Here is a 21,705-nt window from a genome sequence, read left to right on the forward strand (position 1 = left end):
AGTTCCCTGATCAGCAGGCAAACATCAGGTTGTTAATGGAAGTATCTCGGGGCTAACTGAATCTGGGTCAGAAGTGATGCCTAGGTTTACAAAGAAAGTTAAGCAGAGCAGAAAGAGGCCAATTACCTTTTCAGAACTTGATGGGTCAGCCCAGGGCATTTTCGGTGCACTGCATCAAGGTCCACCCTCCCCTCTCACCCCTTTCCATCCAGTAAGGAGTTCAAAGGGAGCTCTGCAGAAACGCTGCACAAGACTCTGACTTCCAGTTGCTGCCTGTCTACAGCCCCTTGGTCAGCTCTGAAACCAGACTATACACAGGCTGCACAAGGAGGATCTGGCCCACACATAGCAAACTGTAGCTCTCTTAGAATCATAGAATCCTTTCAATTGGAAAAAACCTTTAAGATCATCCAGTCCAGCTATTCTCTAGCTCTGCCTAAGGCTGGTGCTAAACCACGTCCCTCAGCACCACATCTCTGCCTCTTTGAAACAGCTCCATGGATGAGGATTCAAGCACCTCCCTGGGGAGCCTGTGTCAGTCTTTGGGAATCCTTTCAGTAAAGATGTTTCTTCTAACATCCAATATAACCCTCCCCGGTGAAACTTGAGGCCATTTTCTCTTGTCCTTTCACTTGTTGCTAGAGACATTCTTCTCACTTTGCTGGCTGAAGCTCAGAGGGCTTAAATGAACTTACTGACCTTACATGCATTCATCTGCTTGTAAATCTGAGTGCCTACTCCCAGCTTTCACACAGTCTCTAGTTCTCCACATAGTCTCTGCAGAGTCTTTACAGTTGATGGATGTAAGTCAGAATGTACCAGGTGTGATTTATTGGTGCTGTTTTAAAGCCTATGTTCAGGTGAGATGCACTGCGCCTTAAAACACTTCTCCTTGGCTGACTTTACAGGATGTAAGATGTCAGCTCTGAATGTCTGACTAAGGGAGTGACCATATCTGAACTCTCTCTCTCCAGAGGTCTCTGGAGGTCTGCTCAAGTCCTTGTTTTATAGTATGCTTTTGGGTAAACAATATGGATGTCAAGGAAGTAGAACACTGGACCAGCCCCCATTGTTAATTGACTGTCTGAGTATATCTGCAAGGTCTGGAGAAAGAGATTTTTGCTCTTTGCCATTAAAGTACCTTCCTTTGGACTGCAGCTGAAAGCAAATGAAGAGAGCCAGAAGAAAGCATCCTTTGAAGGGCACATGTTATGAAACAAGGTCACACAGCAAAAACATCTCAGGAGCGCTGAGATGCGGCCATGAAAAGTGCTCTGCAATCACAATGGGGATAGAGCCTCAGGCAGCTGGAAGGACATGCAAGAAAAGGTGACACACTTCAGTGAGGAAGGATGAGTGCTGGTCATGGATCAAGGGCTGGAGCACAACTCAAAGCTGCCAGTGCCATGGCTCTTTTGGGTGGCCTTAGGCATGTCAGACCATCCCTGTGCCCCAGTCCCTTTGCTCTGAAAAGGAAGATGACCTCTCCTTTGGGAAGCACCGTGAAGTCTGTTGACTCTATATGACACAGCTCATTTGCTCCTAGCTGGCTGACTCAACTCAGCTAGGTATTACTCAATTGAATATTATCATCACATGGTTTGATGTCCCTTCACTGAGCTTCTTTCTGATGAGAAAGTGGAACCATCAGAGCAAATGAAGGGCTTACACTCAGGTCCCTGGCCAAAACTCAGGGGTGGATTCTGGCTTTCATGGCTCTGTAAACTCACAAAGGATTTTTTAATAGTATTTTGGAAACAGGGGAAACAAAATCACCTGACAGTCTCCTGCTGATCTGGATCTGTTCCAGAATCAAAATAAGAGAACTAGGTTTGGTCTTATGGAAATCTTTATCTTAACCATTTCTCAGGATTCAATGTAGTTTAAACTGAGCATGCACATCAAAGAGGCAGCAAAAGAAAACACTTTTTGTTGAATGTAATTAGAGAACAAACTGGTAATTGTTTCCTTGCTGTCTTGAGATGCCTTACTGTGTTTGTTACTTCTCACTGGCAAAGAGGTGCAAAAGGCAGCAGGCCCACCCCTCTGACAGCACTCTGGTTTTGTATGCAAGTAGCCATACCTCGGGAGGGAGGTGATCTTCCCCCATTTCTCTATACAGAAGCGCCGCAGCCCATTGCTCCCCCGGAGAGCTGCAAAGCCCTCGTAGGGCACGCTTGATGTCCCAGTGACAAACTGCAACAGCCGCAGCCTCTGCTCGTTGTTAAACCTCTCCACTGCTGCCCAGAACCACCGTATGACTATGTGTCCATCATGGTAACCTAAAGCAAGAAGGACAAATTAGCATCACCCTTTCTGATACTGAAATAGGTTCCCACTAGCGTGGGGCAGCAGATCTCCTACTGAAAAGATCCTGCCCTAACAACATACCTTGCTGTCAATGAGTGGTAGGTCCCACCCCACATCTTGTCCTGGCTGTGGACGCTGTAACATTGCTAACTCATTTGAAGCACTGAAACTCAAATCTATTTGGAGCACAGTGGCCTCTCACAAATCCCTTGGCAAGAGCTGGAGTTACCTGCGTGAGATCCACAAGACTAATTGCACTGTGCCACACAGCATGAGTCCTGATGACTCTACAATTTCTAGTTCCCAAAGAAATTCTCTTTTGGACTGCAGTAGTGTTTGACATACGGAGAGGAGTAGCTGCTGCAAGTCCTTCTCTGGCAAGCTTCCCGCCTGAGGGGCTCTGTGCCTTGGTTTGTGCTAGCAAAAGCCAGCATAACCCAGGCTGAGGCTGCTTCAATAGCTACACAGAGGAAGGGAGAACGGCTTTGGGGAGCATCTGCTTGGGGTAAGCCACGTATTCAGGACAACACAAAGGCTGGGAAGTGAGCAGCAAAGACTTAAACCTTGTATTTTAGGGGAGAGTTTGTGAACCTCAAGGATTTTCCTTCTGCAAATGCAGGAGTGGTAGATTTCACATTTATCCAAGACAGCCTGGATAAATCATACTCAGTGTTTAAAGCAAAACCAGGCCAAGCACTAGAGAAGAAGAGAAAAAAGTCCAGTTTGAGAGAGTTTAGGCTGAGGGTATAGGGAAGCAAGATCTGTGTGTCATTCAGGTGTAATTGGGCACTCTCAAATTCATCTGTTGAATTCAGCTGAAGCCAAGGGGATCTGTGGTACTACTTTTAGTGAAGTCAGGAGTTCATTCAGAGTCATCTGAGCAAGTAGCTTCTGGGTCTAATACTGCAAATCATTTTTAGTCTTTACCAGCCAAAACTCCTGTTAAGTTAGGAAGTGAGTGGGTAAAATCTGGACAGAAGGAGCAGAAGCAATTTCAGCATTAGTGCATCTGTTGACCCAAACATGAGACCTTGCTTCACACGTCTTGGACTGAAAACAGTCAAGATAGTAAGCATCAGCGGGCAGTTTACCTCCACGATATTCTGTGTTGTTACGCCAGTCATTGAGATCTATTTCTGCAGTACCAGCTATAACCAGCTCCAGTTCTCTGGCATCAAAAACAGAGACAAGTCTGGAGTCTACAACCTGGAACACAAAAACACTTGTAAGAAGTTTCAGAGTGGAAATAAAGCAGATGCAGCATCTCCAAATGGCTCTGTTGGCCAGCTCTTTTTTTCTAGCAAAGCTTGCATGCTGACAGCTAACTTCACTGCTCTGCTGATGAGTCTGTGCTCTTCTTTAGGGAGTTTGCTGATGTTTTGAGCTGCAGATAAGGATGACACATGAGATTTGACCAAAATGAAACACTGCAAGTGACAGGACATAGTCTGTGCAGATCATTCTTCACTGTGGCAAAGTAATTTTGACAAGACTGGGGTTTTAATACAGACAAACTGTTATTGGCTTTGCGCTGGAATTTGGTTACAGTTGTGTAGGAGTGCCTTCAAGGTTTTCATCCACTGAAGATGCAGTTGAGGTTCATGTTCTCCATTACCTAAACCCAAAAACTTTAACATCCTGCAATATCCACAGGGAGAGAAAGCTAGTGAATGCACATGCACACTGCAGTAAACTGTATGGAGCCTGGTCAGCCAGACCCTTTCACCAGGCAAAGGTTGACCAAGTCCTTTCAGCTACAAAGCCACACTCACTGGCTTCCACCTCAGTAACTGTCAGTGCACAACTGCTCAGAGTTATCAGTATTATTTTGCTTGCCCATTATCTGCTGTTTCATTTTCCAGGGTTGCCATTCTTCCCACTTCCCTCTGCGAGGCAGCCCTTGACTTCCACGGCTGCCAAGGCAAGAGCCAGGATTGAATGCAGTTAGTAAGGGGTGAGAAGAGGTGACTACAGGACTTGGTCAACAGTGGTGGAGGTTTTCATCCTGTCTTTGGCAGTCCTTGTAGCAGCTCTGCCAGAAGAACGTTCTCAGATTCAGGTTTTCAGCAAAGATAAATTAGCAAAATCCTAGGGCAACAAGGGAGCAGCACACATGAATACCAGCAAGATGATAACTGACTGCCTCTTACAACCAGCTTCACTGGAATGAGGCCTTAAGGATAACAGTGTGTCACACCAGCTCCTCACTCAGGTGTACAACTCTTCTTTTCAGTCACAGCAGGGTAAAACAAAATTGGCAAACACCTGCTTCTCCTCCTGTGTGAGTGGAGAGCAGCATCCTTCTTCACCCTTCATCCTCATGTTTTATCCCTCCTCCCTTCATGCTAAATATGTCATAGCCAAGGTCCCTGTCTCTACAGATCCAAGCTCTCCAGCTGCTTGCTATCTGTGGCTGTTCATCTAATTCCTAGAGAACTGATGAAGCACAGTTTAACCACAGGGCCCTGTCATTCAGGCAGGGAGCACTGTTTCCTTACTTACTTCGTAGAAGCCACGGACCAGAGCCTCTGTTTGCTGAACCACTCCTCGTTCCACTCGCCACTTAACCATTCTCTCAATGTACTCCTTTTTGTTCTTTTCTGTCACTGCTGTATTTGCCCCTCCAGATTTCAACTCTCTCTCTGTCACCTATGGAACAGAAATAAATAGTAGTGTATGCATGCAGGGATCACATTGTGTTTTCAGTGGTACTTTGAAAATCAAAGTGAAAACCAGCCATGTTTCTGCTTCTGGCCTCCTATCCATTTCAAGAGAAAACAAAAAGGATAAGAGGGATGTCCCCAGGAAAAGAGTGCTTTATCCCCAGCTGAAGCTGGACTGACCTTTAGGTTACTCCACATTGTGCCAGCAAGGACTGATTTGGAAAAAGTCATTTGTAAACCATGTACAATGTGCCACTCTGGCCCATCTTTTCATCCTTCTTCTCTCCTTTTTCCTCCTAGATGCTGCTGAGGGCCTGGCAATCACACCAGCTTGCTACTGACTGTGGATTACGCAAGCACCAATCTGGGAAACAACAGGATGGAGAGGCAATGGCAGCACTGGGGTAGGCAGACTGTTCCACAAAATGGGAAGGGTATCTCCTTGTCTTTTAGGCAGTGTTACTCTTCCCCAAGTGCTAATACAAGTCTTTACTCAGAAATGGCAATAACCAAAGAAGTTAGTCCAAAATGAATAGTCCCAGTACCCTTCCTAAGCAAGACCTCTATAGCAGCCTGCACACATGCCAAACAGAGTCCCCGTGGGATTCAGCTTTGTATCAGCCATTCAAACCCTAGAGGTGCTGGTACTGTAAATAACTTCTATTTTCCAAACCAAGAGCTACAGCATTTCATTGCATTATAATGGTCAGTTGAGTTGGCTTGGGTTACTGAGGCTTAAGACATAGAGGGGATTTAAGGAATTAATCCAGACCCTTCCCAGCAAGCACATGGCTGCTTCTCACATCTGAGAGAAAATAATATTTGTCTTGCAATTATTTGCACATCCAGTTTTATGGATTTAAAAGGAAGAATGTTTTGCTCTCCTCTTCAGTTTGCTGCTGCTGTAGCAGTGATGTCTAGCACAGATAGCAAACAAGCTGCATGTACATGTGAATTATTTGTATTATTTATATCATCTATTTATTAGCCCAACAGACAGCACACAGCACCTACAGTATTTAGGTCATTTTGCTTGAGGGACAAACTGTTGTAACATTATGGATTACTGAAGCAGTGAATGAGTCACCTAATCTGTTGCTTTGTTGAGAAACAGCAAGAACAAGTAAGGTTGGGTGTGACGAGTTAGGAATTCGTAGTTGGTTCAGGACAAATTTCCAAGTGTAAATCACTGCACCACCATTTCCCAAGCAACACTGGCACTGACCAGAGGGTCAGACTCAGGCCCAGCTGCCAATCCTGAGTTGTTCAAGACTGTGCAGCATTAAGATACATTTGTCAAAAGCAAAGGGTAAATGTTGTCTGCCTTTCAGCATGGTGTAAGTCCAGGCATCCTAAATCTCCTGCAAGACTTCCCACCAACACCCAGAGGTGCTGGAGAGTTTTTCAGCTCCTCATTATCCATATAATTTTGAATACAAGTAGTTGTTAGTATTAGTTATGATAGAGAGGCATCTCTTCTGTGAAGACAGGCTAAGAGAGCTGGGGAGCCTGGAGAATAGAAGGCGCCAGGGAGACCTTACAGGGGCCTTCCAGTACCTGAAGGAGGCTACAAGTTAGCTGAGGAGGGACTTTTTGCAAGGGCTTGCAGTGATAGGGCAAGGGGAACAGTTTTAAACTAGAGAGGGGTAGATTTAGATTGGACATGAGGAAGAAACTTTACTATGAGGGTGGCAGAACGCTGGAACAGGGTGCCCAGGGAGGTGGCAAATGTCACATCCCCAGAGACATTGAAGGTCAGGCTTGATGGGACTCTGAGCAACCTGATTTAAGCTGAGGATATCCCTGCTTACTGCAGGGGTGTTGGACTAGATGAGCTTTAGAGGTCCCTTCCACAACCCTCTGCATACTATGATCCCATCTAGAACTGGGGGCAGGCAATCAGTAACAATCCATCCCTGTTTTTTCTTTCTTGCCCACAGAGACTTTAACCACAGTTGTGAGCTAGAATTCAGAATACAGTTTTGTAGAAGCAAGAAAATCTTTCAATCCACCCAGCCCATTCCTTTTATCTACTGGAGCAATTGCCATGGCTCAGAGACAGGCTATATCCACACACAGAGCTTGGAGACAGCCCTGGAAGAACAATTCCCACTGGATGCAGGTATGAGAAAGTCTTTAGGGTCACAAGCAACTGACACCTCTGTCTCAGAAGTGAAATTCTCAAACTGGCACCCAGTCCCACCAGTAAAAATGTGTAGTGCTTTGTCTGACATCATTTCTTTGCTCCTACAGTGGTGCTTTAGGTTCCAGTGTGCAAGAAGGGTAGAACACCTCAGTACTGAATTCTAATAGAAAAGGTACCAAGAATGAGGATTTGTCCCAAAAGGCCTTGACACTAAATACATGTCAGAGATCTGACAAGAAGGGAAAACTGAAAGAAGTAGTGAATGGCCCAAAGTAAAGTCCTTGTGGAAGCAGGACAAAAGAGTTGTAACACAACTTGTCAAAGAGCCACTGTATCTTGTTTCCCTTACCCAGCCCCAGAAATCCAGCTTCCCAAATATTAGCAGAGCTCCCACTGTGATTTACACTTGTACAGGTATCCAGCAAAGCAATGCTCAGATGGCATTTAAGTGGTCAGATACCCTTGGTACATGAGAATTTCCAGCTGGGATCCATCTGTGAGCATAAAGTGTGATTGTGATTTCTTCGTTACTTGGTTGTCAGCATGTAGTGAATTTCAGAAGGGGGAAAATCTCACTTTCACTTGGGACTCTGGGATGCTGGCAGCCAGAATTCACAGGAAGAACAGCTTTCCCCCCCTATCACAAGGCTGCTGTCTAGTATGTATAAAAGAAAGTACTAGACAACATGTGAACCAGCATCAAATTCTGGCTTTCAGTGTTCTTTTGCTTTCAAATCACAGTATCCACAACAGATTGTGATTTTTTTCTGTTCTCTTTGGAGCCATCTCATGTCTTCCACAACAGACTCCTATGTCATTGTCTAGCTCTTTTTGGGAGAGTGTAAGGAGTAATTAGCATGTCAGATGTTACTTTCAGAACCATCAGGGTAATAGAGGCTGAGATACTCATTCAACTTTGTGGCTGTCCAATGTAAATACAAACTTGTCTCATCTGCCTTTGTGAGTATGCCTGTGTGTTGCTGTCTGTTTGTGTGTATTAGTCTTCTACAGTTGTACCTTCCAGGGAAATCACTGCACTGTCAGTTAGATGTCATGCAAACTCTCAGCTCAAAGCCCACAAACCCCCCCTGCATTTCAGTCTGTGGAATAACAGTGTTACCATTCCTTCTTACTTAAGTTCTTCTGCCTCATCCTTTTCATTTCATCTACCCTTGACTTTGATCATCCTTCATGACCTTGTACTGTAGCCAGACTAAATTAACTTCTGAAAACATCCCCTGAAGTCTTGCTTGCAATGTGTTACATTCAAGCTATAGCTGAGCAGCCCTTATACTCTCAAGCTCAGAATTTCTCCCCTCAGAAACTAGTTTAACTCTGCCTGAACTCGCAGAGCTGCTCATGCTTTGTGCAAACTCCTCCTGGCAGCTTCATTTTCAAGGGCTAAGAACCACTCTCTGTACATTGCACCTCATCTCTTAGCTCCCTTTGATGCTGTGTGTCCATGCCTTAGAGGAATTAGCTTCCATACATTGTCCTTCTGCAACGTTTGGTGAGATTGGTTCTTCAGCCCTTCTAGTTCTCTCAGTATCTCCTTGGAGGTCCCTAATCTTGGTCTGAATATTGCTTTGGATTCCTTCAAGGCTTTTCAGTGACAGTTATAATCTAGCATGGGTTGCATCAGCAAAGAGCACAAGGCCTTCAGTACAAGCCAGCGAATCCCACAGCAAACACTTGCTCCAGTTGCCAGTCTGTACTGAAGCCAGGCTTGTGCCCTATTAAGTCTATAATCATCCAGATCAAGTAAGCTAAAGAACTGTCTAAGGTAAAGATGAGAGGCCAAAAGCATAATAAATGCATATTCAGACAGAGTCATTAGATAGGTGCAAGGTAAGACACAATCTAACAAGGTGATACCAGACACAGCAATGGTGAGAGCTGCCACGTCTTACACCAGCTGCCAAATGTTTTTTTTCTATCCTAACTCACTCCAACCTTTCAGTCACATCAGCTTTAAGTTACATTGCTTGCATTCACCAAATGCCACATCTGTGTGAACTACACCCTGGAGAGAAGAGCTGCACTCCAGAGAATTCCTCCTGCTCATCAGTGTGTGGCTCAATAGGCCTGTAGGGGAGCTGGTATTTTATATTATACACCTGCATTGAAACAGGTGGCTTGAAAGAAACAGAAAATAGGAGAAGAAAATGTTATTGGAAGGCTAAAGGACCTGTTCTGACAGAAAGTTGTTCATCCTGCTCAGCTCTGTCAGCTTCACATTTGCCTTTCAGATGTTTTGCATAGCTGTGCTCACCTGTCCAAACACCTCCTCGTTCACTGTGAAGGTTAGATCCAGGATGTCTGTGATGTTGTTATCCTTCATCCACTGCAAACTCTGATGGAACTCTTCATCCAGGTACTCTAAGTCACTTAAGTCACATGGCCTGGTGGCAAGGCAAGAAAAGAGATGCAGCTAAATATATGACCCCATGACTACTGGCAGGATAACTTACTGCTGAGAACGAGAACAGATTTATGCCAAAGTCCAATGTAAAGTTTGTTTCATTTTGTTAACATCAAAGCCCCTCTTAAAGCAATTTTCCAACAGTCTGCTTTGCATGGCCGGGCTCAAGGCCAAATCTCTTGGCTGCCCACACTACTGGCTTTCAGAAGGCACTCCTGGGGCTTGATTTTATGTGAATCTTCAGGGTGTCCTGCACTTCAGAGGACATGCCTGCCTCTAGAATGGATGTGCCCCACTATGCTGTGCCTGGCTGCTTCCATGGATCTATCATCCTGGAGGTGAGCACACGAGACTGACAAAAGACAGACCAGGCAGCCTAAATTTCTGCTGGCCTTGTTTGCTGAAAGGGCAGGTGAGTGTTAGGAGCAGTCTGGTTTCAATTCCTGAAGGGGAAGTTAAGGATGAAGGGAGCACTCTAGGCTATCTGCAGACTAGCTCAGATACAACATAGATATGAGCATTTGCATCCCAGCAATACTCATAGTTTTAAAGAACAATGAAATACATGTTATGTTAGAGAACTTCAAAGACTCTTAAGCCAAATATATTTGCTGATTTGGAATAATCTTAACTGATCAACTACTTCAACTAAGCTTTATTCTGCTCTTCTGCCATTTCCTTGAACTCCTGACTTACTAATGACTTTTTTTTATGGCTGCAAATTTTATGTACCTTGTCTTACTGATGTTTGTTAATTAAAGAGGGACAGATTGGCAATTAAAGTTAACCTTATAAACTTGAGATTGAAAGTTATATATTGTTGGTAGCTTCTGCTTGTTAATAGAAAGCATAGTAGAAGAGAGCATCAGTCGCATATTTAGTGGTCAGCCAAGCCCTAACCCTTGACGAAGACCAGCAAGAAATATTCACTGCTTATATCTACATTAGCAATTAGCATTCCTCATTAACCTGTGCTGTGGTTTAGAATGAAAACTTACTCCACCAGTGCAACATGAGAAATGTGTATTATTCTCAACATGGCCTCCCTCCATTTTCTTTTAGTGTCTTGTTTTGTTCCATCAAAGATGCTTTTCAGTCTTCCACACAGCTGGAAGTCTGGTAACTCTTCATCAGTATTAAACTCTGGAGTTGTAGGTCTGTACTCTCAAATGTGTGTTCCCAAACATCATACTTACTGTGCATTTTTATCAACCTAGTATTGGTGAAAGACAAGTTGTTGGAGAAGGCAAAGGAAAACCACAGTGTGTCTCTGTTTTCTATCACACCCCAACCAACCAGCAGCGGAAACAGACCGAAGGTCAGAGAGCAAAAAGCAACTCCTTGAGCTGGGTCTGGGTGTCTGTAGGGATCACTGTTCCTGCATGGTTTGTGCCTGGTTGCACACTGATACTTACAGCCTTAGTAGTGCTTTGTAGAAGGGCCTTGTGAAGAAAGCATCAAGAAGGTACTGATGAATGAGAGCAAGGCCAAGAATACGACCGCTGAACCTGAACCTGGGATATAAAAACAGGCAGCAAATGAAGTGTATAACTCAAGACATTCAGCATAGAAACTTACACAGGTAGCAACTCTTTTTTGTTGTTGTTTGTTTCTGACTTAGTTTCTTATGTTTCTTTCTTTTTCTCCATGCACACATCTAACACCAAGCCCTGCACCTCTGATCAATAACGGATCTCTGCTTGATTCACCCCCAGCAGGACTCATATGCTTGGCTGTCATGGAACTAGATGATCTTTGGGATCCCTTCGACCTCAACCATTCCATGATACTACAGTGCTCTCCAGTGCTAAGGCCAGGTCAGATGAGGCCTTGAGCAGCTGAGTCTAGAGGAGAGGTGTCCCTGCCCATGGTGAGGAGGTTGGAGTAGGTCCCTTCCAATCTAAGACATTCTGTGATTCTATGATTCACCTTCTCTGCTCTGCAGTTGAATTCTCTGATAGAGCCTGACCATGTCAGACAGTATTTAGCCTGTGAAATTCCCTGACACTACCTCAGCAGAGAACATACTATCAAAACAGCTGCAAAGGATTAGCTGCTGAATCAGTATCCCCAGTTTCATATTGGTTACAACACTTTCCCAGGTGGGGCTTTAAGGTACTCCAAAAGCTGACTTTTAAAGGGGAAACTGAAGTCAAAGTAAGTTAACTGCTGTGACCAAGGGCACGTTAAAATCAATACCTAAAGCTCAGCTGAGTTGTTCCCAGACCAATTCCTCAATGGTGATGCTGAGCAATCTGCAGTATTTAGTTACTTGTGACTGTTTCTGTTTTGTTAGAGTAACAAGTCCTAGTTTTGCTTCAAGTACAGTCAAATGATGCCCTGCCCACTACAACTGGTGACTTGTGGTGTTCAGCTGCTATTTTTTTCATTCTGTGATTAATTAGATGTTCTTCCATCACATCTGCTTTTAAATCAGCAATCTCAGACAGAAAAATACAGACCTGCACGTCCCAGGTGAGTTTGTCTTTTGTAAAAACAACCCCAAACACCCATCTCACACTTGCTTATTTGTTAAAAAAGGAAAATAATAATAATTTAAAAAACCCAAACAACTAACATCCCAAATAGGAGCACTCCAAGCCTGAGCTGACTGACATCCTAGTGAAGCTTTATTGCACCAAAGATGAGAAAGATCAAGAAGCCAAGAAACCATTCCTCCCGCTACAGGAACCAGCGCAAAGACCCCTCCTGCATGAGTGGAACACAGGTCTCATTGTAACAGAAGTGGCACAGAATATCCCTTGAGCCAACCTCGTCCTCATGGGACAGAACAACAAGTGCTCAGTATGTCAAATGGGGCACAAAATAGCAGGCTGTGGGCCCAATTAGCATTTACATCACCGCTGGAGCTGCCTCGGGGTCCCCTGCGTCCCAGAAAGGTGCTTATGGTATGCAGCTGACTGGCAACAGAAGAGTGATTATGTTACCCTCTTACAGCTGTTTCCACAGCAGCTACAAAAGGCAGCTGTTGGGTCTAGTTAGGGCCTGCTTTGCTTCACCTGTGCTCCACTGCAATGTTTCCAGTGAGAAGCAATGAGAAGAGGGGGAGCTGACACAATGCAAGCACAGTGGAAGCCAGACTGCTCCAACCCCAGAAACGCTGTGCCTGCATTTCCTCAGTTTTACAGCCCCTTCAGGATCAAGTCCATGCAACCTACATAATGCATGTTAGCTTTTCTGGGCCTGTTCTTCACCACCCTCATCCACCCCTCTGCATCTGGAGAGTGGGTGCTGAACAAACATTCTATGAGCAGTGAGTGTTCTCAGCACAGTGTTCACCCCATGGCTATTCAGCTGTGCTTGCTGGGCAGCAGGAAGCATTTGTAAGAAGGCTGAAAGTAAATTGCCAAGAAGTGTCTCATGGTTTGAGAACATGGTTTCCACTAAGAAATTGCTTAGATGTTTTCCCCTTGCTGCCTGTAACACTTTGGTACCTGTACATGGTTTTGAGGCAGTCATGTAAAGCTGACATGAAAGGGTGGCACCTGGATCGTGAGTTCATGTTAGCATAGCTGTTAATGATGAGCCTAAATTGAACCAATGCCATATGGCAGAAGTGTAGCAAACCATCACAAGGCCATGGGCAGCATTTCCATGTGAAGAGACAAAAGTCCAGTGGGCCAGCCTAAGCAGATAGGGGCAGAGCAGCTCTATGTTGTGCGGTCTGCGCATCTGGCCTTGCACTTGCAGCCCTCTAGGACGCACCAGGGCTTAAGCTGAGAGCCTGATGGGAGCTTCGCAGTTCCAGCCCTTGCAGTGGTACTGTGTAGGGAAACAAGACCAGTTCTAACTGGCCTGGACGAAGGAGATTAAATAAGACACTGACAATCCTAGTGCCTGTCAATGCAAAAAAAGCTGTCTGGCAGGCACTCTTTCTTGGCATTTTAGTCAAGGACTTGGCCAGTGTGAAACTAATGATTGGACTCAATGATCTTGAAGGTCTCCTCCAATCTAAGAAATTCTGTGATTCTGTGATCACCTCAGCAAATACAGTGCTTTGTGGCCACAGCATTTGAATTTCCAGCCCCAAAATCCTTCCTCCCCTCCAAGTAGCTTTGTTGTCTCTGCATAGATTGACTCTCTTATTAGTGGTTTAAGATAAGATCCTCTGGCCCCTTGGGCATTCTGGACAGGGCCTGGGACTGTAGGCAACACTTCTGTGGACCAGTAAGTCATGGAGAAACATGGACCATGCTAAGTCAATGCATATCTGTCTAAAGGGAAGCATTTGCTACTGTTCTCAGAGGACAACTATATTGTCCATGTGCATGTCCACACAGTCCATCACTCTGCCATCATGATCAGCCAGGCATAACAGTCCCACTTAAAAGACATCAAAACTTACCATAAAGCAACAAGAAACAAACTTCCTTCCTTACAAAAGCCAGGTAAAACAAAACCAGACTTCTGTGTTTGGTTCTTCCCAAAGGATTTAGAGCGTGGATGAGATTCAGAGGTGAAACAGTCTCTTCAGAAAAACCCCAAGTGTTCTTGACAGAATAAGCAGCACAAAGGTAAATCCTGGCTGGAGGGCACATACCTTCCTTAAACCTGACTTATGTTTACCATTCCAAGGAAGTGTAAAACGCTTATTTGATAGCTTGGGAGAGTGGGGAATTTGAGATCTCACTCTGGCCCTTCCTTTCAACACCCTTCGTTCAGAGACAATGATTGAGTCTGAGTAATGTGCTCTGGCAGAGGGGGGAGCATGTGAGGGAGTTAATGAACAGGAAATGGTGGAAGGAGAGAGAGAATTAATGAGCAGGAGAGCTGCTCTGGTTTGCCTGCCTATTGACACCATCCATCCACTGAAAAAGGACATTGTGTGCACCTGCTTTCTAGCTTTTAACAGCACTCCTCTCTGAACCTTTTTCAAGACTTACCACACTACATGGGTAACTGCCTTTCCTTCTGGAGGCTGAAACAGCCTGGTGCAAAATAACAGGCTCATTCCCCTCAGGGGAGCTCTGCACACTTACTGCATGTCTGTGTACACAGGGAGAGACAAATCCATACACTGGAGCAGTGACTAAGCAATACATTTTTGTCCAGTTGCAGGTGAGTCGCAGGGAATTTAATTTACTCTGGTCCTTATCATATAGCAGCAGTATTAAGGCAAGACCCATTGGCCAAGGCTGGGTGCTAGGTTGGATTGGATGATCTTGGAGGTCTCTTCCAACCTGGTTGATTTGTGATTCTATGATTCTGTGACAATGACCTTATGTTACAAGGCTCTCTTTTCACTAGTTGAACAAACTCAGCTCTACTTTGTCGTAGGTTCATAGAGTGATTTGGGTCGGAAGGATCTTAGAGTTCCAACCCTCCTGCCATGGGCAGGGACACCCTGCACTAGACCAGGCTGCTCAAAACCCAATCCAACCTGGCCTTCAAAACCTCCAGAGAGGGAGCATCCAAAACTTCCCTAGGCAACATGTTCCAGTGTCTCACCACCCTCACTGTAACGAATTTACTATCCAGTCTAAATCTACTCTCCTGAAGCACATATGACAGTCCTCCCCCAGAGTCAGATGAAGAGTGATGCATCTCGACAAAACTGTAATCAAAGTGTGCAGGGCAAGAATGGCTTCTATTATTCTGCAGGGGGTGCTTTGGTAGCTGTGTCTTGTAGGCTGAACTGGCTATGGTATGAGAGACTTCAAATCCTGAGCAGAGAAAGTACCTGATGGGATTAAAAAGGCTGAAAATCTTGCAAACCTTCTCTCACTCCACCACATCAGCTGGCTTTAAGTGTGCCCTTCCTGATGCAGTAGCTTGTGAAGAAAGTATTCAAAGAAAAGCCTGAGAGATGAGTATAAATACAGGTCACATCACTTTTGAAAGTGTCATTTTCCTTCCATGAGACTAACAAAAAACTTGCTTTCAGCTGTGAGGCAGATTCACACATAGTGATAGGAATTCTTTGAAGCCTGAGGAGGGCAGATTTAGAATGGAGATTAGAAATCATTATTTACAGTGAGGGTGGTGAGACTCTGGAACAGGTTGCCCAGGGAGGTTGTGGATGACCCCTTCCTGGAGGTGTTCAAGGCTAGGTTGGATTGGGCCAGTGGAAGGTGGCCCTGCCCATAGCAGGGGGATTGGAGCTAGATGATCTTTAAGAACCCTTCCAACCCAAGCCCTTCTTTGTTGCATCAGTTTGAAATCTTTTGTCTATTTAATTATGCAAATGAACTTTTAGCCACCTGAAAGACAAGCTGAACAAATGAGGCTGCGTTGTGGTACAGGATTTCTGCCCTTGGCAGCTCTCCTAAGGGAGATCTGAGATTTGGAAGGTGGATGCACCTGGAGACCCCATCAGACCTTTCACAGTGGAGGAGATTTGACCTAGAATAAGGGGACATGGCTACAAGTTGTGCCAGGGGAGGTCTGGGCTGGATGTTAGGAGGAAGCTGTTCACAGAGAGAGTGATTGGCATTTAAATGGGCTGCCCAGGGAGGTGGTGGAGTTGCCATCCCTGGAGGTGTTGAAGAAAATACCGGATGAGGCACTTAGTGCCATGGTCTGGTTGACTGCATAGGGCTGGATGCTAGGTTGGACTGGATGATCTTGGAGATCTCTTCCAACCTGGCTATTCTATTCTTTACTGTTCCAGTGCAGTAGCACTGGAGCAGGCTACTCTGAGAGGTTGTGGGCTCTCCTTTAAAAGGATGATTGCAGCACTCATTTAAGAAAGCACTTGCCTTTAAGTAGCCCTGATAGTGAAGTGTATGGGAAATGGAACAGTCCAGCCGGCCAGCTTGCACATTGTCACACAACACATAGAAGGGCTTGAGGAGTGTATGAAATGTCTGTCACCAAAGGTCTGAAACTAAACAAGGGTTAAACAAAACAGAATGAAACTTGATTTTCAGGGAGAAAAGCAACCTGGTACAAATAAATGTCCATTAGGCTTCACAACCTCAGCTGGTCATTCTCTCCAGGAGTCAGCTTTCTCTTGCCAGCTTGCCATAGATGATTTCCTTTTCTGCTGGGCACCTGAATTCCATACAATGAACATAGTTGTGTGACTCAGCATCTCAGTTTATTGCTAAATTGTGCATAAGTTCTCTGCTGTAAAAGGCCAGTGCAAAACTGGCACTCCAGTTGCCCTACTTCTATTTTCTGGACCTGTCTGCAAATAGAACACAACATTTCTGTGTCTCAGTACTAAACAGTAACCACGAGAAAGAGAGCTGCTACTTACATGGGCTGGAACTGAACTATCCATGTCCTTCTAAATCTCTGGAGCTCATGCACCCTGAATTAGCAACCAAACCTCAGATCATTCCTGAAACTTAATTTACCAGTAACTGAAAAACAAAGAGGTAATACAAATCTTGTGGCTTCTTTGTTTAACCTAATCAAATCCTTCAGGTCTTTTTCTTGTCTCTAACATAGCACCTTCACTGAAAATGGCTTCTCCTCCTCTTTACAGCCTGGATACAACCAGCACAGAAGAGCTGTCAGGAAAGGTTGATACATTGAGTGTGTCACAGAGGAAAAGAAACCAAGCATGACTTGATGAGGAAAGCTGCAGGCTGGTCTGCTTTATGCAGAAAAGAAATGAGGGGCAAAGAGAATGGAGACAAAAGAAATTCATAGCATCCTCTCAGGTTTCTCTTTGACAGGACCTATCAAACTGCCATTTTCAGGAGGACTCCCTAGTTTAAGCACATGGTGGCTGCAGGTACAGGCTCACACAGAGGCACAGTTACAGCAGCATTTGCACATCAGTGAGCCCCACACCGAGATAGCTGCATTGGTTACCTACACATCAGCTGAGCTGTGTCAGAAGTTGTTGCTGCAGACACAGAACTGGGCAAATCCAGCCCTGGTACTTAGATTGTGGCAGGAACATCAGCCTTGGTGCCTTGGGATGCCTGAGCACCAGAGACTCCAGGCACAACTAAGGGAGAGTCAATTTCAAGTTATGTCTCTAAACTGTTAAGGAGATTAATAAAGAAGGTGGTCTGCCTATGACAAGAGATCCATGCTATGTGTCCTTTTACCCACAACAAAGAGGTTCCACGAATGCAGTGTTTTGGAGGAGGGGTGGAGTGTGGCTGAGTATTGCAGTGGCTGTCTCTGCTTGCAGAGCTATCAGCCTCGTGGACCATTAACATGCACTCCTTCTCCTCTGGGAGAATACCTGGGAAAGCATGGCAGGACAGAGGCAACACAGTCAGAAACCAGTCTGCTTGCAGGTTTAGCTTCTGCTGCTACAACAGATAAAACACACCAGGCTATATAAAGCTGCTGGCAAACTCTCCAGTTCTGCCCAATGACTACAGAGGAGATGCAGAATGAGGTTTGAACTACTGGCTACAAACCTCTACATTTTGTGATTCCCAGATCCCAGACTGTATTTTTGACTGGCAGACCTTAAAGCAGTGCCAATATTTCATTTGACAAGTGAGAAAACTCAAGTGCAAAAGTAAAAGACTTAGTTAATGTTATCCAGAACACAAGTGGTAGAAAGAGCAGCAGAATCCCAGTCCTCTGAGCCTGAGGTCCACTTCACTTGTTTAGTCTACCTCACTTTTTTTTCCTGCCTTACCTTCTGTAAAATGAGAGAGATTTTTGTGATCAGCTGTAGTGTATGGTTTATGGATCAACACAGTGTGAGGCATAAGGGTTGGGGTTTTTTTGCCTAAGCAGCAAGAGGATGTTTTTCAAGAGACTTTGATTTCTGAGTCAAACCCTTTTGAAAAGCTGGGGTAGAGGACAGGGGACAGGACTTGGTAAAGCTATGAATTGGTTTTATACATTGCATGATTTATATCTGCTTTCCATAGCTTTGCCATGTGTTGAAGGTAGTCAACAGAGGGAAAATCCACAGATGTAATCATCAGCCAGACAAGAGGGCCATGAAAGCACCAGCTCAGACTGCACATTTTCCTTCAATGGCTAACTGCAAACACTGAAGCCACAATAACTGACTCAAAGGAGGCACATCCTTCCCAGCCTGTCTGGGGGATTTAGGCAGAAGACAGACTGCTCATCATAAACTCACTGCTGAGCACCCAGGAATGTTTACACCAAGTGATGAAGCATGATACAGATATCCTTGAGCTGACTGCAACCAGGTCATCTGCAGTGCAGAGCCACATGGACTTACTGCCCCAGGTCCAGAAGTCATACACTTGGGTTTGCCCTGTGCTGCAATCCAGCTCATGATCCCTGCCTCCCAGGATGAGGTTCGTCAGCTGTGTGCTCCAGCTCAAACATACTGAGCATTGTCTGACAGTCTGGTTTAGGTCATTATGCAAATCATTCAACACCTTCCACTCTTCTTAACACCACTGCAAACCGACAGCTTCCATCCTCTCCTGAGAGCACACAGAAAGCAGCAGACCTGGAGCAGTTGCTCTTCTGAAGCCCAAGAAAACGTTTGCCTTTTCCTTTAGGACTCTTTCCAGTACAATGAAATCCAATTTCTAGTCTGTGCTTTCCAGAATAGAAATCCTAAGTCACCACATAAAAGCTTCCTTCAGTCAGACACAAGATACTGAATTTATGGTTCTGGGTTCTTGTGGTCAATACATTTTTTTTTCACAGGGGGTGGATAGCTCAACATTTTTATAACCTTCCATAATTTTATTGAGATTTTGAAAAATATTCCTCTTCCAAGTCTAGGCAAAGCCACAGACTTGACATTGTTGTGCCAGTTTGAGCCTAGTTGGACTATTTTGGTGAGAAGAATTAGATGACAGGCTGTGAAAAGGAAACAGTGGTGATGTCTACTGCACTCATAGGCTTGCTGAGATGGATAAGAACAAGAACATAAACATAGATAACAGAGTTGCAGTGACTCTCTGTTGTAGCTGGTGTCTGTACTTTTCTCCCTGGCCTGCTTTCTGTGTAACTAATCCTTCTGCTTTCTAACCCCCCCCCCCCTCAGCTGATCCTGCAAACTCACCTTGCACGTAAGGCAGACTCTGGGATAAGGCAGAGGTGTGGGAAGAAGGTGGAAGGGTGGTTGGGAGCCCCTCCTGGGGACTGGTTTCTGGGAGGGCTGCTGTGTTTCTGTATTACCTTTAACTTGTCTATTTCTGTCTGTAGCTGTAAATGTTTTAACTATCTGCTTGCATCTTGTGCTAAGCTGTGAATATAAAGCTTCATTCCTTAAACCCCAGCCAGCTGATTCTAGTCTGGGTGATTTCATAAGAGTGGGGGGGTGGGTAACAGCCAAACCATCACAACTGTCCTTCTGCCTTTGAGTAGATTCAGATCAGACTTAAATCTGTCATCTTTCCTTTTTCTTCATTGTAATGTAATATACTGAAAGGAAGAATTAGTTTCAATGGACAGACGAAACCTGTTGTGCTAGTTTGAAGCTAGCTAGAATGTTTTGTGAGAAGAATTAGATGATAGGCTGTGAAAAGGAAACAGTGGTGATGTCTGCTGCACTCATAGGCTTGCTGAGATGGATAAGGACAAGAACACAAACATAGATAACAGAGTTGCTCTCTCTCTGGGGATGAACCTCTCTCTCTAACCTGCCATCTGTGTGACTAATTCATCTGCTTCCTAACCCCCCAGGCCGACCCTCTAAACTACCTTGAGTGTAAGGCAAAGCCTTGGGTAAGGTAGAGGGGTGGGAGGAAGGTGGAAGGGTGGTTGGGAGCCCCTCCTGGGGACTCAGGTTTCTGGGAGGGCTGCTGTGTTTCTGTGTTACTTTTTACCTTGTCTATTTCTGTCTACAGCTGTATAGATTGCAAATACCTGCTTGTATCTTGTGCTAAGCTGTAAGCATAAAGCTTCATTCAATTTCTAGAGCTGCTGCTGGATGATTTTCCAAAGTGGGGGGGAGGGGTGGTGGATAAACACCCAAACCATCACACCTTTAACTTTCAAAGTAACCCAAGGAGAGAGCTACACAAAAAGAAATGCTTTTCAGCTCAAAACCCCTAACCAAATGTAGGTGATTTACTGAAAGCAATCCCAGTCTGCAAGTAGGCTTTCTTTAGATGTATGAATTGTGTTGACTAATAAAAGTTAGCTTGGGAATTTCTGCACCTGCTCTAACTGACTTTTCTTTACTTCCTAATAAAATACAGTGAGAAATAAGGAGTGGCAAAAGGTGACTGAGCAATACTTCATGATGACAACTCAGCCTTGCCATTCCAGTGTGGCTGGAACAGGAGATATGAGGACATTTATCACTCCCTGGGAGTTTTTTGCCACTACAACAAAAAAACCTATCACTGCCCACCTGGATGCTTTCCTGTGGGCCCACATGCTCAGAGATTGAGTGGGTTCTATCAGGTTCTCCTCTACCAAATGCCAGGTGGAGACACTATAAAGTTTTCATGCAAAGCTTCCCATCTCTGGGCAAATTTAATTCACAGTGCTGCAAAAGACTAAACAGCCTTAAGCCAGGGAAAAAAGCCCATAAAGATGAGTTGTGTAAAAACACAACAGAATGCCTGCCTTTCCCTCAAACAAAACTCTCATTATAGAAGCAGTGCTGGACACTATGAAACCCAAAGAAGGGAAAAGGAGAAGAGTCTGAGAAGGGAAAAGGAGAAGAGTCTGAGAAGGGAAAAGGAGACGAGTCTGGGAAGGGAAAAGGAGAAGAGTCTGAGAAGGGAAAAGGAGAAGAGTCTGGGAAGGGAAAAGGAGAAGAGTCTGGGAAGGGAAAAGGAGAAGAGTCTGGGAAGGGAAAAGGAGAAGAGTCTGGGAAGGGAAAAGGAGAAGAGTCTGGGAAGGGAAAAGGAGAAGAGTCTGGGAAGGGAAAAGGAGAAGAGTCTGGGAAGGGTAAAGGAGAACAGTCTGAGAAGGGAAAAGGAGAACAGTCTGAGAAGGGAAAGACATCTCTTCTTTCAAGCCAGCTGAGGGTCTTCAGATCTTCAAAAGAACTTGAAAAGCAAATCACAGAATCAAGCAGGTTGGAAGAGACCTCCAAGATCATCCAGTCCAACCTAGCACCCAGCCCTATCCAGTCAACCAGACCATGGCACTAAGTGTCCCATCCAGGCTTTTCTTGAACACCTCCAGGCACGGTGACTCCACCACCTCTCTGGGCAGCCCATTCCAATGCCAATCACTCTCTCTGCCAACAACTTCCTCCTAACATCCAGCCTAGACCTCCCCCAGCACAGCTTGAGACTGTGTCCCCTTGTTCTGTTGTTGGTTGCCTGGCA

General features: G+C 45.0%; 1 protein-coding gene across 8 annotated transcripts in view; it reads right to left on the reverse strand.

Moving 5' to 3' along the window:
- HECW1 (HECT, C2 and WW domain containing E3 ubiquitin protein ligase 1) overlaps window positions 1–21,705 on the reverse strand; it is a 317,934-nt gene that overhangs the window by 10,001 nt on the left and 286,228 nt on the right. For all 8 annotated transcript variants that reach the window (XM_064169530.1, XM_064169529.1, XM_064169533.1 and 5 more), the window contains 5 exons: window positions 10,957–11,055; window positions 9,392–9,521; window positions 4,813–4,959; window positions 3,402–3,516; window positions 2,084–2,282 (listed from right to left, as the gene is read on the reverse strand). In XM_064169530.1, coding sequence (XP_064025600.1) covers window positions 2,084–2,282; window positions 3,402–3,516; window positions 4,813–4,959; window positions 9,392–9,521; window positions 10,957–11,055 — 690 coding nt within the window. The remainder of the gene's footprint in view (window positions 1–2,083; window positions 2,283–3,401; window positions 3,517–4,812; window positions 4,960–9,391; window positions 9,522–10,956; window positions 11,056–21,705) is intronic.

The sequence above is a fragment of the Pogoniulus pusillus genome, chromosome 32, assembly GCF_015220805.1.
Source record: "Pogoniulus pusillus isolate bPogPus1 chromosome 32, bPogPus1.pri, whole genome shotgun sequence".
Taxonomy (NCBI): Eukaryota; Metazoa; Chordata; class Aves; order Piciformes; family Lybiidae; genus Pogoniulus; species Pogoniulus pusillus.